This window comes from Miniopterus schreibersii (genome assembly GCF_964146895.1).
Source record: "Miniopterus schreibersii genome assembly, chromosome: 4".
Taxonomy (NCBI): Eukaryota; Metazoa; Chordata; class Mammalia; order Chiroptera; family Miniopteridae; genus Miniopterus; species Miniopterus schreibersii.
The window spans coordinates 99,647,299-99,661,697 of NC_138105.1; the positions used below are offsets into that span (position 1 = coordinate 99,647,299).

General features: G+C 58.8%; 1 protein-coding gene across 8 annotated transcripts in view; it reads left to right on the forward strand.

Annotated features, from left to right (window-relative positions):
- TNRC18 (trinucleotide repeat containing 18) overlaps positions 1–14,398 on the forward strand; it is a 77,170-nt gene extending 62,772 nt beyond the window's left edge. For 7 of the 8 annotated variants that reach the window (XM_081135635.1, XM_081135640.1, XM_081135638.1 and 4 more), the window contains 11 exons: positions 710–862; positions 1,286–1,427; positions 1,789–1,906; positions 2,390–2,465; positions 2,565–2,673; positions 5,779–5,895; positions 6,177–6,341; positions 6,675–7,960; positions 10,892–11,128; positions 11,222–11,296; positions 11,717–14,398. In XM_081135635.1, coding sequence (XP_080991761.1) covers positions 710–862; positions 1,286–1,427; positions 1,789–1,906; positions 2,390–2,465; positions 2,565–2,673; positions 5,779–5,895; positions 6,177–6,341; positions 6,675–7,960; positions 10,892–11,128; positions 11,222–11,296; positions 11,717–11,923 — 2,685 coding nt within the window. In that variant the 3' untranslated portion in view covers positions 11,924–14,398. The remainder of the gene's footprint in view (positions 1–709; positions 863–1,285; positions 1,428–1,788; positions 1,907–2,389; positions 2,466–2,564; positions 2,674–5,778; positions 5,896–6,176; positions 6,342–6,674; positions 7,961–10,891; positions 11,129–11,221; positions 11,297–11,716) is intronic. The other variant, XM_081135639.1, reaches the window with a different exon arrangement.
- The last annotated feature ends 1 nt before the right edge of the window (position 14,399 follows it).

Consider the following 14,399-nt stretch of genomic DNA (forward strand, 5'->3'; position numbering starts at 1 on the left):
CGCCTCCTGGAGGTGACCTGGACAGCAGCTGCTCTTTCCAGGAACAGGCCTGGAGAACTAGCCGGCCCTGTCTCTCCTCTGGCACCACTAGGAAGGGTGAAAAAACAGAGGCACCATTGGGGTGGTTGAGTTGTGGATCCCCACACTGTGGCATGTTGGGCAGCTGTTAAAATAGAAAGCAGCTCCCTTAGCGTTTATCAGGCATACTGATGGGGGTGTTGCAAAATGGGACTTTTGGTAAATTCCCATCTGTGTTTATAAAAACCACTGTGTTTAAAAAAAGACTGTCTGCACAGCCCTTGTGTTCACATGGGTGCCTGTGCTTGTGCAAGGTTCTGGAAGAGCTCACCAGGCTGCTGCTCCCAGTGGGCGCTGGTGACCTCCACTTTAACAGGATCACTGGAGGGGCTCGTACACACAGACGTGCCGTATATACACCTCAGTGCTGTCATCTCTCTACACAAGTAATATGCAGGGTGGGGCAAAAGTAGGCTTATAGTTCACTTGGGAAATAATACAGTGATTAGTAAACTATTTCACATAGTCACAGCTGTAAACCCACTTTCATGTGGCCCCCCCCGGTCTCATAGTCCTAAGACAGTTAGGACGGAAACTGAAAGTCCTGCGGTGAGGAGGGGTGAGGAGCGAGCCTGCGGTTCCTCTCGGGCCTTCCCCGCCTCCGACAGTGCCTCTGTTGCTTCCTCCCCAGAAGAAGAAGGGGAAGGAGGCAGGGTCAGGAGTGGCGCTGCCTCCACCCCGCACACCGGCCCTGCCCGCCGAGGCCCGGGCCCCTCACACCAGCTCCCCTGCCTCTGCCAAGAGGAGCAAGGCCAAGGCCAAAGGGAAGGAGGTGAGGAAGGAGGTGAGGCTCTCTGTGCCCAGCGGGTCGGTCCCCAGGGGTTCCCCCAGGCTTGGGTGCATTTCTTTACCCAGTAGACAGATGGGTTGTGCCAGGGTACGCCCGCCCCAGATTCCAGCCAGCCCCAGCCAGGCTTTTTCTCCTCAAATCCATTGCACGTGGCTGCAGAGGCTGCCTCAGTTTCTCCAAGAAGGGCACTGAGCGCCTGCCTTGGTGATGAGCACGGGTACAGTGCTGAGTACTAAGCATCAGCACTAAGCCACGTGCAGGCCCTGGCCACCGGGGTGAGCCCATGTGGGACCCATACTGCATACCTGGCAGACGCCACTGTGGCCTGCCTGACCCTGCGTTTCCGGGGAGGGTCCCTGGCCGGGCAGGGTGTGCGAGCCGTGTCCTAAGCCGTTGTCTGCCGTGCTCTTTCCCCAGAACCGGGGGAAAGGGGGAGCTGTGAGCAAGCTGATGGAGAGCATGGCTGCTGAGGAGGACTTTGAACCCAACCAGGACTCGAGCTTCTCCGAGGATGAGCACTTGCCTCGTGGTGGGGCTGTGGAGCGGCCACTAACTCCGGGTGAGTACCCGCAATGCTGTGTGGGCTCAGGCCTGGAACATGGGGATGCAGGAGGGTCACCTGGGGAAGTGCCTGTGGCCTCAGAGGGTGGTGGTTTTTGGGATGGGGGAAGGGCAGCATGTGTAGGCTGTCACCTGGTTTGCACCCACCTGGGACCTTTCCAGACGTGATCCCCACATGTGCATGTGAGTGCACTCATGCCTGTCCCTGCACTAGGCCTGTCTGGGTACATGGATGTGATGTACGTGCCCCGCAGCCTCCCCCAGGCACCTGTTCTGGAGGGCGCTGGGCAGGCCTGGGAGAAGGGAGGCCCAGGAGAGAGGGAGGGTCCCCAGCCCTGCCTCATTGCCCCCTCCTGCAGCCCCACGCTCCTGCATCATCGACAAGGATGAGCTGAAGGATGGCCTGCGTGTGCTCATCCCCATGGACGACAAGCTGCTGTACGCCGGTCATGTGCAGACCGTGCACTCGCCAGATATGTGAGTGGGGCCTGGGGGCTGGGGGCTGGGGAGCACAGGGCTCAGAGCCTGAAGACCCTCACCCAGTATCGTATCCGGGCATCTGCTGGGCCTTGGGTGGCTTCCCCTCTCTGAGCAGCTTCCCCCATAGAACCAGGCCGATGGAATAGTGCCTGCCTGGCACTGGGAGGACAGTGCTCTCTGAGGGGTCACTGGGGCTCAGCAGGGAGGGGCAGGAGAGAGTGTGCTGGCCTCTCTTGGGTCTGAACTCCTAGTTGTACATTGTACAAATGAGGAAACTGAGGCCGACAGGGGAGAGACTTGGCCCCAAGTTTATACAGCAGGTCAGCAAACCCTTCAGCTCTGATGTCCTATCTCGGTGATCTGGGAGGTGGCGCTGGTGCTGGCAGGGCCAGGAGGCTGGGGTGCAGGGGTCCATGTGGGGGGTCCTCTGAGGGGATCCCAGCCTCTGCCAGCCCATCCACTCTTGCCCTGGCCTTGCAGATACCGAGTGGTGGTGGAGGGGGAACGCGGGAACCGGCCCCATATCTACTGCCTAGAACAGCTGCTGCAGGAGGCGGTGAGGGGCTGGGGAGGGGAGGGGAAGGAGGGTGGTAGGGTGCGGGGCTGGGCTGGTCCTGGTCACTGCCTGGTGCTTAGTCCTTGGCCTTCTCATCAGATCATCGACGTGAGGCCGGCCTCCACGCGCTTCTTGCCGCAAGGGACCAGGATCGCAGCATACTGGAGCCAGCAGTACCGATGCCTCTACCCAGGCACTGTGGTCCGAGGTGGGATGCTCCCCTCTCTGGGTACCCTCCCTGGCCCCCCCTTCTCATTTCTTAATGTATCAGCATGGATTCCTTTGGTCCCTAAAATCCAACTCTGGTGGCTTGAGCATAAACTATTTATTGGCTCGTATAACTGAAAATGACAGAGCCTTTAGGTGGGCTGGTCCCAGGTCCTGTTCACTGGGTGCCATCAGGACTCTGGCTTTAGGGGTCTGTCTGCTGTTCTCTCCTCTCTGTGCTGGTGTCACACCCAGCTCCTTGGGGACTATATTTCACCATCTTAAATCCTGTCATCAGAGAACACATCACTTTTCCCATATAAGTCCTAGGGTGGAGTCCTGCCGAACTGGCTTAGGTCATGTGTGAGTCTGATCGGTGGGGCTGGGTCCTGCGCTCTTCCCTGAAGCTAATGGGTGAGGTTGGCTTCCTAATTTTACACGGGGCCAGAGGGAGATGGGAAGGCGGCTTCCCCAAGAAATCTGTAATGTTGTTAGCAGGATAAGAGAGAGAGCAAACTAGGCAGACAAAAATAACAGGTGCCCTGGCCGGTTTGGCTCAGTGGTTAGAGTGTTGGCCCGCGGACTGAAGGGTACCGGGTTCGATTCTGGCCAAGGGCACGTACCTCAGTTGCAGGCTTGATCCCCAGCCCCAGTCAGGGCTAGTGAGGAAGGCAACTGATCGATGTGGCTCTCTTGCATTGACGTTTCCCTTTTCTCTCTCTCTCCTTTCCACTCTCTCTGAAAAGCAATGGAAAAAATGTCCTCCGGTGAGGGTTAAAAATATTAATAACAAGTATGCCAGAAGGCGTAGGTATGGATGGCAGACCCTAAAAGGGTGTACCCCTTGGCTCTTGCAAAACTCACACACCAGGAGATGGGGATATAGGTGTTTGTTACATTAAAAGCAAACAAACAAACATGGCAGATGCAGTCCACCCCTTGGCGAGCTGACACCCATACACTCCCAAGATGGAAAAGGGTGCTGGGCAGGAAGTCCTCTTATTCTGGTGAACATTCATCTTGATTCAGATCTCCTGGAGCTTTCTGTCCCCTGAATCGTGCGGGCAACTGCTTTCCTAGCCTCGGGGGTGTCGCTCCTGGGATTTCTCGCCATCGTCCTGAGAGCTCCGTTCCTCGCTCTCTTGTGCTGCATCCTGTCTTTCCCTTCCTCGTCTCTTCAAGTCCGTATATGTCTGAAATCTCTCTTCTGCCCTAGTCTGTAGAGATAGTTGAGCTGGGTATACATTTTAGGTTGGAAATAATTTTCAAAGTCATCGTTCCACTTTTACGTGGCTCCCAGTGTTGTCTGAGAAGTTCAGTGCTGTGATTATTCCCAGATCTCTGTAGACCTGTTTTTCCTTTCTGGACACTTTTAGGGTCTTTCTATTGTTCCTAGATTTGGAATTTCTTGTGGAGTATGTGTGTGCTGTGTTTATATGACTTGTGTGTGGTGTATAGTATGTATGTTATGTGTGTGGTGTATGTTATATATGTTGTGTTGTGATGTGTGTTGTGTGTTTGTGGTCTGTGTGTATTGTGTGTGTTGTGTTTGTGGTGTGTGTTTATGTGTGTGGTATAATGAATGTTGTGTCTATGTGGTATGTGTTGTGTGTGCTGTGTGTGTTGTTTGTGTGGTGTGTGTGTGCTGTGTGTGTTGTGTCTGTGTATGTGTTGTGTGTTGTGTATGTGCAGTGTGTGTGTATGTGTGTGGTGTGTGTGGTCTGTGTGCTGTGTGTGTTGTGTATGTGCTGTGTGTGTGTATGTGCTGTGTGCTGTGTGTGTTGTGTCTGTGTCTGTGTTGTGTGTTGTGTATGTGCTGTGTATGTGCTGTGTGTTGTGTGTATGTGTTGTGCATGTGCGCGCACGCTCTCACATGCAGGGGGTCTTTGACTTGGGAGCACACGTCCTCTGCCCCTGGCAGCTCCCTGAACTGCTTCTCTGAGTTTTCTCTCCTCTCCCCTCTTTCCTGAGGCTCCCCTTCTGCTGGCCCTCGAGGCTTCTGCCTTTTCTTCTATTATTGTCTCTTTATCTTTCTGCTCAACTTTTGGGGAAATCTCCTCAACTGTACCTTCTGGCCCTTCCGTCCTGTTGAAATTTTGGAACATCTGCTACCATTTTTAAAACCCCTAGGAATTCTTTCTTATTCTGCGCATATTTCATTTTTTAACCAACGCTTTGTTTGGCGGATACGTTACCGCTTTTGGTTTCTCCAAGGACACCTTGATTTTGTTTTCGTTTTCTTCAGCTTCCTTTCCTCCGGAGTTTCCTTCCCCTCTCTGGGCTCTGAGTTTGTTCTCCGGGTTCCCGCCTCAGCCCCGTATCTGTCTGTCTGACGATAGGGGCTGACCCTTTGATCCTCAGCAGGTGGATTGGAAGATCTGTGGTAGGGAGGACTCGTGACAATGGCAGGCAGGGCTGTTTTCCGGGGACCCAGGTACCAGCACCTGCTGCTCTTCTTCCATCAGCCTGGGGGCCTGGGCTGAGCGTCTGGCACTGGGAATGGGGCTGGAGGCTACTGTGCAGTGTGCACACTTCCGGCCACCTACTGGTGTAGCACCCAACTGCCCTCCTCCGCTGTGCCCGTCCTTCAGAGTCTCTCAGTTCCAGGTGTGAACTTCCAACTCCTGCTGCCATGTGACCCTCAGCCTGTCCAGTTGTGGTCCCCTGCACTCCTCCCCCAGGTGTCCTAGGCGCCTCTAGGGCCTGAGTCTTTGTGGTTCCCTTGTGAAAGCTGGTGACCTTGGTGGCATCACTTCCTTACAGGCCCCTGACAGAGCAGAGAAAGCCAAGACCAAAGTCTGCTCCCTCTCGTGCACGCAGATGTCATCTTCTGAAATGGTGGCATTGTCACTTGTCCCCGTCCACTTGCCTACCCCCTCTGTCCTTGCAGTTTCTTTGTGTTCCTTTGGAGGCGTCTCGGGAATGAGTGGGCAGAGGCCCACACCCCTGGAAGTCGAGACATGCTCTGCTGGGATGGCTGGCACTGTGGCTCTGAGCCCGCATTCTGCACCGCCTGCCCTCAGACCCCTGAGCTGGCTGCTTCTGCCCCTTTGTCTTCCTGCCATCTCAGTCTGCAGGCTCCCCTGACCTGCCCCTCCTCCAACAGGCTTGCTGGGCCTCGAGGACGACGGAGACCTCATCACTGTGGAGTTCGATGATGGAGACACAGGGAGGATTCCCCTCTCACACATCCGCCTCCTGCCCCCCGACTACAAGATCCAGTGTGAGTGGTCCCATGCCCCTACCGGCTGCCCTCAGAGCCTGGCTGACCTCCAGGCTCTCACCCAGTTGCCCCCCGAGCCTGGTTGACCCCCAAAACTGGCCGCTCCCCAAGCCTGGCTGACCCCCCAGGCCCTTGCAACCACACAGCCATCCAGGCAGGCTGAGGAGGGTCAGCTCCATGGTGTCGTCACTTCCTCCCCATCCCTGCTCTCATGACAGGTGGCCCTCCAGAGGCCAGGAGGGTGGAGGTCCAGGCCTGACCACTGTCTGTCCTGCCTGCAGGTGCCGAGCCATCCCCGGCCCTCCTGGTGCCAAGCGCCAAGCGCCGCAGCCGGAAGACCAGCAAAGACACTGGGGATGGCAAAGATGGAGCCGCGCCGGGGTCTGAGGAGCCCGGTGCCAAGGCGCGAGGGCGCGGGCGGAAACCCAGCACCAAAGCCAAGGGTGGTATGTTGTCAAGAGGGGCATGGGGGGCCTGCTGCATTCATGGGTTTCTGCACAGAGACTGCTCTCCACTGTGACAGATCAGGAAACAGGCTCACGAGGCACGTTTGTCAGAGGCAGGGCTAGGACTCAGCCAGGGTGTTTGTTCCGGAGTCTGGAGAAAGTGCTTGGAGTTGAGTCCAGGCTCCCCAGGACTACCTTGGGGCCACGTCTGTGGGACAGGCCCAGAGGGTGCTGTGCACAGCCGCCTCAGGAGCTGCCAGAGCCGGTTCCAGGCGCTCTCAGGTTGGGAGGCAGGCCCCCCCTTCACCTGTGCTCCCTCCTCCTCTCTTCCAGACAGAGCCGCCGTCTTGGAAGAGGGGGGCCCAACGGAAGAGGTCCCCAATGCCCCGCTGACCCTGGAGCCAGTCAACACCCCAAGTTCTAAGAAGAGCCCTCCAGAACCCGTGGACAAGCGGGCCAAAGCCCCCAAAGCTCGCCCAGCACTGCCCCAGCCCAGCCCAGCACCGCCCACCTTCACCAGCTGCCCGGCCCCTGAGACCTTTGGGGAGCTGCCAGCCCCCACCCCAGCCCTGGCCCCCACGCCCCTCGTTGCCGTGCCCGTCACCATGCCTGCCACCCGCCCCAAGCCCAAGAAGGCACGGGCTGCGGAGGAGTCGGCCAGTAAGGGTGCCCGCAGGCCCGGGGAGGAGGCCGAGCTGCTTGTCAAGCTGGACCACGAGGGAGTCACGTCTCCCAAAAGCAAGAAGGCCAAAGAGGCCCTGCTGCTGCGGGAGGAGCCCGGGGCCGGGGGCTGGCCTGAGCCCAAGAGCCTCCTGGGGCTGGGCAGCTACGCCCAGGCCGCGGGCGGCAGCGAACCCAAGGCCGCCCGGCCCAAGGCTGGGGACGGGGACCTGGCCCAGGAGCCGGGGGCCGTGCTCACGTTCGAGGACTCAGGGATCCCTAAGAGCCCGGACAAGGGCCAGGCCGAGCAGGACGGGGCTGAGGAGTCGGAGAGCAGCAGCAGCAGTGACAGCGGCAGTGGGAGCAGTTCAGAGACCGAGGGGGAGGAGGAAGGCCAGGGCGGCGGGGGCCGGGACTGCACCGCCTCCAGCTCCAGGGCCTCCTCCTCCTCCTCCTCCTCCTCGTCGTCATCGTCATCATCGTCGTCGTCGTCGTCATCGTCGTCATCGTCGTCATCGTCGTCATCGTCATCATCATCGTCGTCATCGTCGTCGTCGTCATCGTCGTCGTCGTCGTCATCCACCACAGACGATTCTTCCTGCAGCTCAGACGACGAGGCCGCCCCTGCCCCTGTGGCCAGCCCCTCGGCGCCCCCAGCCCTCCCCAGTAAGGCGCCCAAGCAGGCGGGCAAGGCGCGCTCCTCGGCTCACTCTCCCAGCAAGAAGGCACCTGCTCCCCAGCCCCAGGCCCCCCCACCGCAGCCCCCGCAGCCCCTGCAGCCCAAGGCTCAGGCCGGGGCTGGGGCCAAGAGCCGACCCAAGAAGAGAGAAGGCGTCCACCTCCCCACCACCAAGGAGCTGGCCAAGCGGCAGCGCCTGCCGTCAGTGGAGAACCGGCCCAAGATCGCCGCCTTCCTGCCTGCTCGGCAGCTCTGGAAGTGGTTCGGCAAGCCAACCCAGGTAGTCAGGCCCTGGGGTCTGGAGATGCCTTTATCTGCGCCCTGCTGGCCCTTCCCTCCCCCTCCCGTCCTCCCAGCAACCCCACAGCTGAGGGTTGGGGTGAGCGGCAGGGGTGCCCCGTTTTGTAGATGGGTACACTGAGTCTCAGCGCCTGACTACAGAGCCTTCCAGAGCAGCGCTGCCCCCAGTCTCTGGGACCCAGGTCATCCCTCTGTGAACCTAGTCGAGCAAACGTGCAGAGACCACACGGATCCTGTAACCACAGGGTCTCTCAGAGTCTCTTGGCCAGACTCCTGATTTCTCTGCATGATCTAGTTCTCAGCTGCTCGCTAACTCTAGGTGGTGGAGTCTAGGCCAGCTTAGCAACACCGGCAGAGGGCTCGTCTTTCCCTTTATTTGCCAGGAGACATCCTGGGTGGAGTCTCCTGAGCCTGGCTGGGTCATGTGCCCACCCCTGAGCTAATCAGTGTGGCTTAAAAGGCAGAACCAGGCCTGGATCATGTGGCCAGCCCTATAGCAGAGGACAGTTGGTTCTCCAGAAGGAGCCCTCCCAGCCCAGTTTTTGCCTGCCTGCCATCTGCACACACAGGCACACAGCACACACATGTACACACACATGCATGCACAGGTATACATGTACATATATGTATGGCTATACATATGCTCACACATACATGCACATACCCTTGCACACATACATGCACACACTTGCAAACACACGCACATATGAAGCTTCCGTGTGCAGAAGGGGAACAGCCCCCGTGGTCACCAGCCCATCCCGGGCCCCTGGACAGGAAGAGCCGCTCCGTGTCCATGGTTTCATGTCCATGGCTCCATATCCGTGGCTCTGTGTCTGTGGCTCCATGTCCAAACCTTGTGGCCAACTTGGTTTGCCCACAGCATCTGTCTCCCTGGTCCAGGATCCTCAGGTTACACCTGAGATGGGCTGGGAAGAGACCCTGCGGGGTCTGTACCTTTCCAAAGTTGGGTCCTGCCGGGGCAGATGAGCAGGTTGAGGGGTTGGGGTTGACATTGATGAGCTGGCAGTCAACCTCTTAGGAGCTTGGGAACTTCTGGCACATTTGCAATGTCTGTTTCCTGGGGCGTATGCACCAGGCTGGAGGAGCTGGGGTGTTCTGAATCAGGATGCCAGCCTGGGGACCTCTGTCTTAGCTGTAGCCTGTTAGCCCCCCCATGCCTCCCCACACACCCGCCACCACCTAGGGGTGGTTAGAACCCCAGAATGGAGAAGACAGCTCCACTGCCCCAGGCCACACCTGCAGAGCTCTTTAGAATGGTGCAAAGGGTGCAAAGCAGAAAGTCGGGGGGTCCCCCACCCCCTTCAGCTCCTGATGTCCTTGTGGCCTCTGGTCCTCGAGGCACTAACGAGTCGGGCAGCTAATGTGCCCATCTGACTCACAGGGCACTGGTAATCTACCTGCAGGCTGGCTCCCGGCTGAAAGAGCCTCCGTTTGCCAGGCCCCCACTTGAGCACAGAGATTCTCATAGCCACTCTCAGACACTCCAGACCAGGCTCCTGAAGCTCTGGGCCCACAGGCACTTTATCCTGGGGACAGTTAAGGAGTGGTGGCTTCTGAGCCACAGACGGACATGCCTTCGCTGTCTTGCTTCACTGAGACTGGCCTGTTCCTTATTTTAGCATCTGCCATTTTCAGGCTCCATTGTTAGTGCCCTGTGTGCTCTCACTGCCACAGAGCACAGGGCCAAGCTTGTTGGCCTCTCTAACAGAAAGTCAAGGGGTGTGTGGCTTCAGGTACGGCTGGATCCAGGGACTTGAAGGATGTCTTCATCCATGCTCAGGCTTCAGTTTCTTTCCCCTTCCTTTGTCCTGGTCTCTTTCTCCTGCAGCCCCGCCCCTCTTGGGTCAGGCAGCCCCGGTAGCTTTCAGCCCACATTCTACCAGCGTAAAAGTGATGGGAGGAAGGGTCTTTCTCCTAGGGGCTCAAGCTAAAGTTGGTGGAATGTCTTTGGCTTGGGCTCTGATCCCAGCTCTGAGCTCATCACAGTGGCCAGGAGGGGGAGGGGTATTAGGATTGGCCAGACCAAGGCTTGTGCCCACTGCAGGGGTGGGATTGATCCCATAGGGGAGCCTCATGGACCAAGGTGGGCAGGGGAGTTGTGGGAAGGGGCATCATAGCTTCTTGATGCCGAAAACAACTGCTGTCAATCAAAGATGAGTCGGTTTAGCAATCTTAGTGTTAGTCTTGGCCGGAATTGGCTCACACTGTGCCTTGGACTGAAGAGAATTACAGTCATTTCTAGAATAAGAAATTAGTGACAAGGACAGTGCCCATCACTGGCAGGGATCCAGGGAATTAAAGGTAGAAAGGCGACCGCTGGACAAGGGAGGAAATTAGCATGTAGGTTTCTCAGATTTAGGCAAAAAATACTCACTTTGAGGTGCCTGGGAGGAATAGGTCTTGCCTGGGGTTTGATATCAGTCTCGCTCTGTGACCTCCTGTGTCGCAAGTTCTGGGTCTCAGTCCTCACGGGTATACTCTGTGGCCCCTGCCTGTGAGAGCCATGGGGGCTCTGTCAGACTCCTAGCTGGACCCCTCCCCGTCATCACCCGCCTCTGCTCCCTGCACCTCATTGTCTGGAAATTGGGGGTCGGCGCAGGGTGGTGTCACAACTCTGCTGGGTCCACAGTGTGCAGGAGGTTTTCGGCATCTTTGCCAGCACTACTCTGGAACAGAGCCACCAGTCCCACTGGGATTTATTTAAACTGACACTTATAAATAAATCCCTGTTGGAGGGATGAGGGGGTGTCCCTGTTAGAGCCAGGGAGGGCAGGGCTTGCTCCCCTTCCCCCCCCCCGAATCCCCAGGTTTGAGGAGGGGCTGCAGGCAGCAGGGCTGGCAGAGGCCTGGGGGCTGTGCCCTCACCCATGTGCCTGCCCGTGTCCCCCAGCGCCGCGGCATGAAGGGCAAGGCCCGCAAGCTCTTCTACAAGGCCATCGTGCGCGGCAAGGAGATGATCCGCATCGGGGACTGCGCCGTTTTCCTGTCGGCCGGCCGCCCCAACCTGCCCTACATTGGCCGCATCCAGAGCATGTGGGAGTCCTGGGGCAGCAACATGGTGGTCCGGGTGAAGTGGTTCTATCACCCGGAGGAGACCAGCCCGGGCAAGCGCCTCCACGAGGGCCAGGTGGGTGCCACAGGGGGCGAGGCCGGGAAGCCCCCTGGGGCCTGGGGGTGGGTGAGGCGCCCAGACTCATCGCTGCCTCTCGTCTGCCAACAGCACTGGGACCAGAAGTCCGGCCGCAGCCTCCCAGCTGCCCTGCGGGCCTCCAGCCAGAGGAAGGACTTCATGGAGGTAGGAGGGCAGGGGCAGGTGGCCCGGGCACTTCTCAGGCCCTCCCGCGGCCCGGATGGGCCCCAGTGTTGTCCCAGCCTCAGCTGCTGTTCCCGGGTCTCAGTTTCTCCCGTCTGTGTCTCTGTTGCTTTCGTCTCTTGCGCCTCAGGTCTCTGTCTCTTTGTCTGTCTGTCTCCCTGTCTCTGCCTCTCTTGGTCCGTGTCTCTGTTTCTTTCTATCTCAATCTCTGTCTCTTCATCTTTTGTGTTCCCTATGTCCGTTTGTTTGTCTCCCAGTCTTGTCTCTGCCTCTATCGCAGGTTCTGGGCCTTAGTCCCGCCCTGCCTTGTCCTCGGTCGTGTGTCCCCCCCCCCCCATCCCTCTGTCCCTGGGTCCCTGCCCCGCCCTGGGGTCCTGCCTGACACTGCCCCCCGCCCCGCAGCGCGCCCTGTACCAGTCCTCCCACGTGGACGAGAATGACGTGCAGACCGTGTCGCACAAGTGCCTGGTGGTCGGGCTGGAGCAGTACGAGCAGATGCTCAAGACCAAGAAGCACCAGGACAGCGAGGGCCTGTACTACCTCGCGGGCACCTACGAGCCCACCACAGGCATGATCTTCTCCACGGACGGCGTGCCCGTGCTCTGCTGAGTGCCCACGGCGGGGGGCCGCTGCGCACTGCCACGCTTGGGCCACTCGCGCCGGCGTGTGCATGCACATGTGCCCTGGACACCCTGGCACCCGAGTGTGTACGTGTGCGTGCCCGTATGCATGCACGTGTGTGCTCACATGTGCACACGCCTCCAGCCCCCTTTCCAAACCCCTCGGTGCCTCTGAAGAGGGGGCCTCTCCGCTATCAGGGTGTGGCTCTGCCCAGCCTCAGGGCCTCGCCTCCAGCACCTCGTAAGCACTTGGCCAGGCCGTGCCCAGGACCCCAGAGTGCAGCCGACGTGGACTGAGAGGGCGTTTCCGAGGAACCAAACTGAGGCTCTCTCTGGGGTTCCTGCTGCTTGTGGGTCCTCCCGAGGATCCCATTGCTTGGCCCCCCTCAGCATGGTGCCCACCCTAAGCCTCCCACCACGGGCTGGGCCGTCTGACACCCACCAGCCTCACTGACCAGGCCAGGCGTGCTCTGGGCACCTGCCAGGGGCCCAGCCTCCACCCTCTCAGGATGCCCTGGACTTGGGGAACAGAGCCAGGTGAGGGGGTGCCGGCAGCGTAAGCCAGGTCCTGGGAGGAAGGCTGTGCACCTGAAGCCCCGGCCAGGGCCCGCCCGCTGGTGCAGACCCTCACACTACAGACAACCCCAATGGTGCTGACACCCTGGTTCTGGCCAGCCTGGGGGAGGCGCAGTTCTCACCTGTACAGTTTTATTGTACCGAGACTCTTCCCCTGTACATACACCCTTAAATGGAGTCGACTTTTTAATTATATATATAAAGATAAATATATATAAATATATATAAATATAAACTTTTTAAAACTGTGAAAAATAGCTATGAAATTATAAAAAAAAGCGAACACATTCTGACGTGCAGAATATTATTTTTTATTTCCTGTTAGATTGTGAGTGTCTAGCACCCAGCTTCACGGGCCCCCTTTGTCCCAAGCACACCCCACCCCGCCTGGCCCAAGTGTACTGTACCCGCCCCCAGATGAGGAGCTAGAGAGAGCAGAGGCCGAGGGACGAGGGGCTGAGCCCCGGGGGGCCCACAAAGCACTTAGCAGCCCAGCCCTCCAGGGAGACCGGCCTCGTCCAGACAATCTTAAGGGAAGGAAAAGCCAGACTTCGGTTTTATTTTTTGGGGGAATTACTGTTTTCCTTTTTTTTTTAAGTTTCTTTTGGAATTTTGTTTGTTGGCGAATTCTGTGTGATCTTTTTCATAAAAAGAAAAAAGAAAAGAAAAAGCTATAATTGGAAAAGTGCCGTTGTCCGGAGTGGTTCATTTCAGGCGCCGGGGGCTCGGTGTCAGGCTGCGGCTGGGGGCGGCTGGCGTTTCAGGGCACAGAGCCGGTGCCGCCCAGTGCAGGGCCCACCGGCCACCGGTGACTGTTTAAATGTGAGTTAATTTAAATGAAAGGAAGTTTCTGGGTTGCACCAGCCACGATTCCTCAAGTAAACGCCAGACGTTGCTAGCGGTCCCTCCCTGCAGAAGGCTCTCAGGGCCAGGGCAGGGCAGGGCCCGCATCTCCCTTTCATTTACCCTTCAAGCCAAGCGCAGCCCTGGCCCGTGTGCTCAGTGGTTAGAGCGTGGCCCGCACACCTGAGTCTTGGGTTCGACTCCTTGTCAAGGGCACGCACCTGGCTGCAGGTTCGCTCCCCACCGCCAATCAGTTTCTTTCTCCCCCCTCCCTCCTTCCCTTCCACTCTCCCTAAAAATGAATGGAAAAAATATCCTCAGGTGTTAAAAAGAAAATTCCTGCTGAGCGTGTCCAGCGAGGCCCACGCGCTGCTGGTCCCAGTGGCCCTGAGCCGGGCGCAGCTGGAGGGGCGGGTCCCCTGCAGGGCCAGGGGGCGTGGCCAGGGGCAGGCCCGGCCCTGGCGCTGCCACCTGCCCCCAGGTCAGCTCCCAGCCCGACCCCTCGGCTACCCGCCCCCAGCCCCGAGCTCGGAAGGACGGATGACGTCGTGGGCTGTGCGGCCGCGCGGGAGCCCTAACTGGTGACCAGCCGGGTCCTTTAGGGACAGAGTCACGGGCCCCCCAGGCGCGGGAGCAGCGGCGCGCCGGCGCCACCTGGTGGCTCCTGCCGGCATCGCCCACGTGGCTGCCCGGGTGCCCGCCTGAGTGCCCCGTGGGTGGGTCCCCGAGGCTGCAGGCCTGGACCGCCAGCCCACCAACCCAATCCAAGGGACCCACATCCATGGGGAAACTGAGGCACAGAATCACGTGGGAATTTGTTCAAATCACACAGATCAGCAACAGAGCCTGGTTTGCACCCAAATCGCCCAGCCTGATGTGGGTCTGGCTCTAAGTCCCAGGGGGCAGGGGGCAAGCTGCCCCTCCTCCTCCTTCTGCCCCTTCAAGTGGGTGGGATGCAGTGCAGCCACTCCCCCTGACCTGAAGGCCTTCAAACCCCAAATGCTTCCAGCTCGCACCCCCTCCCCATAAACCTGCCCGGGCTGCCA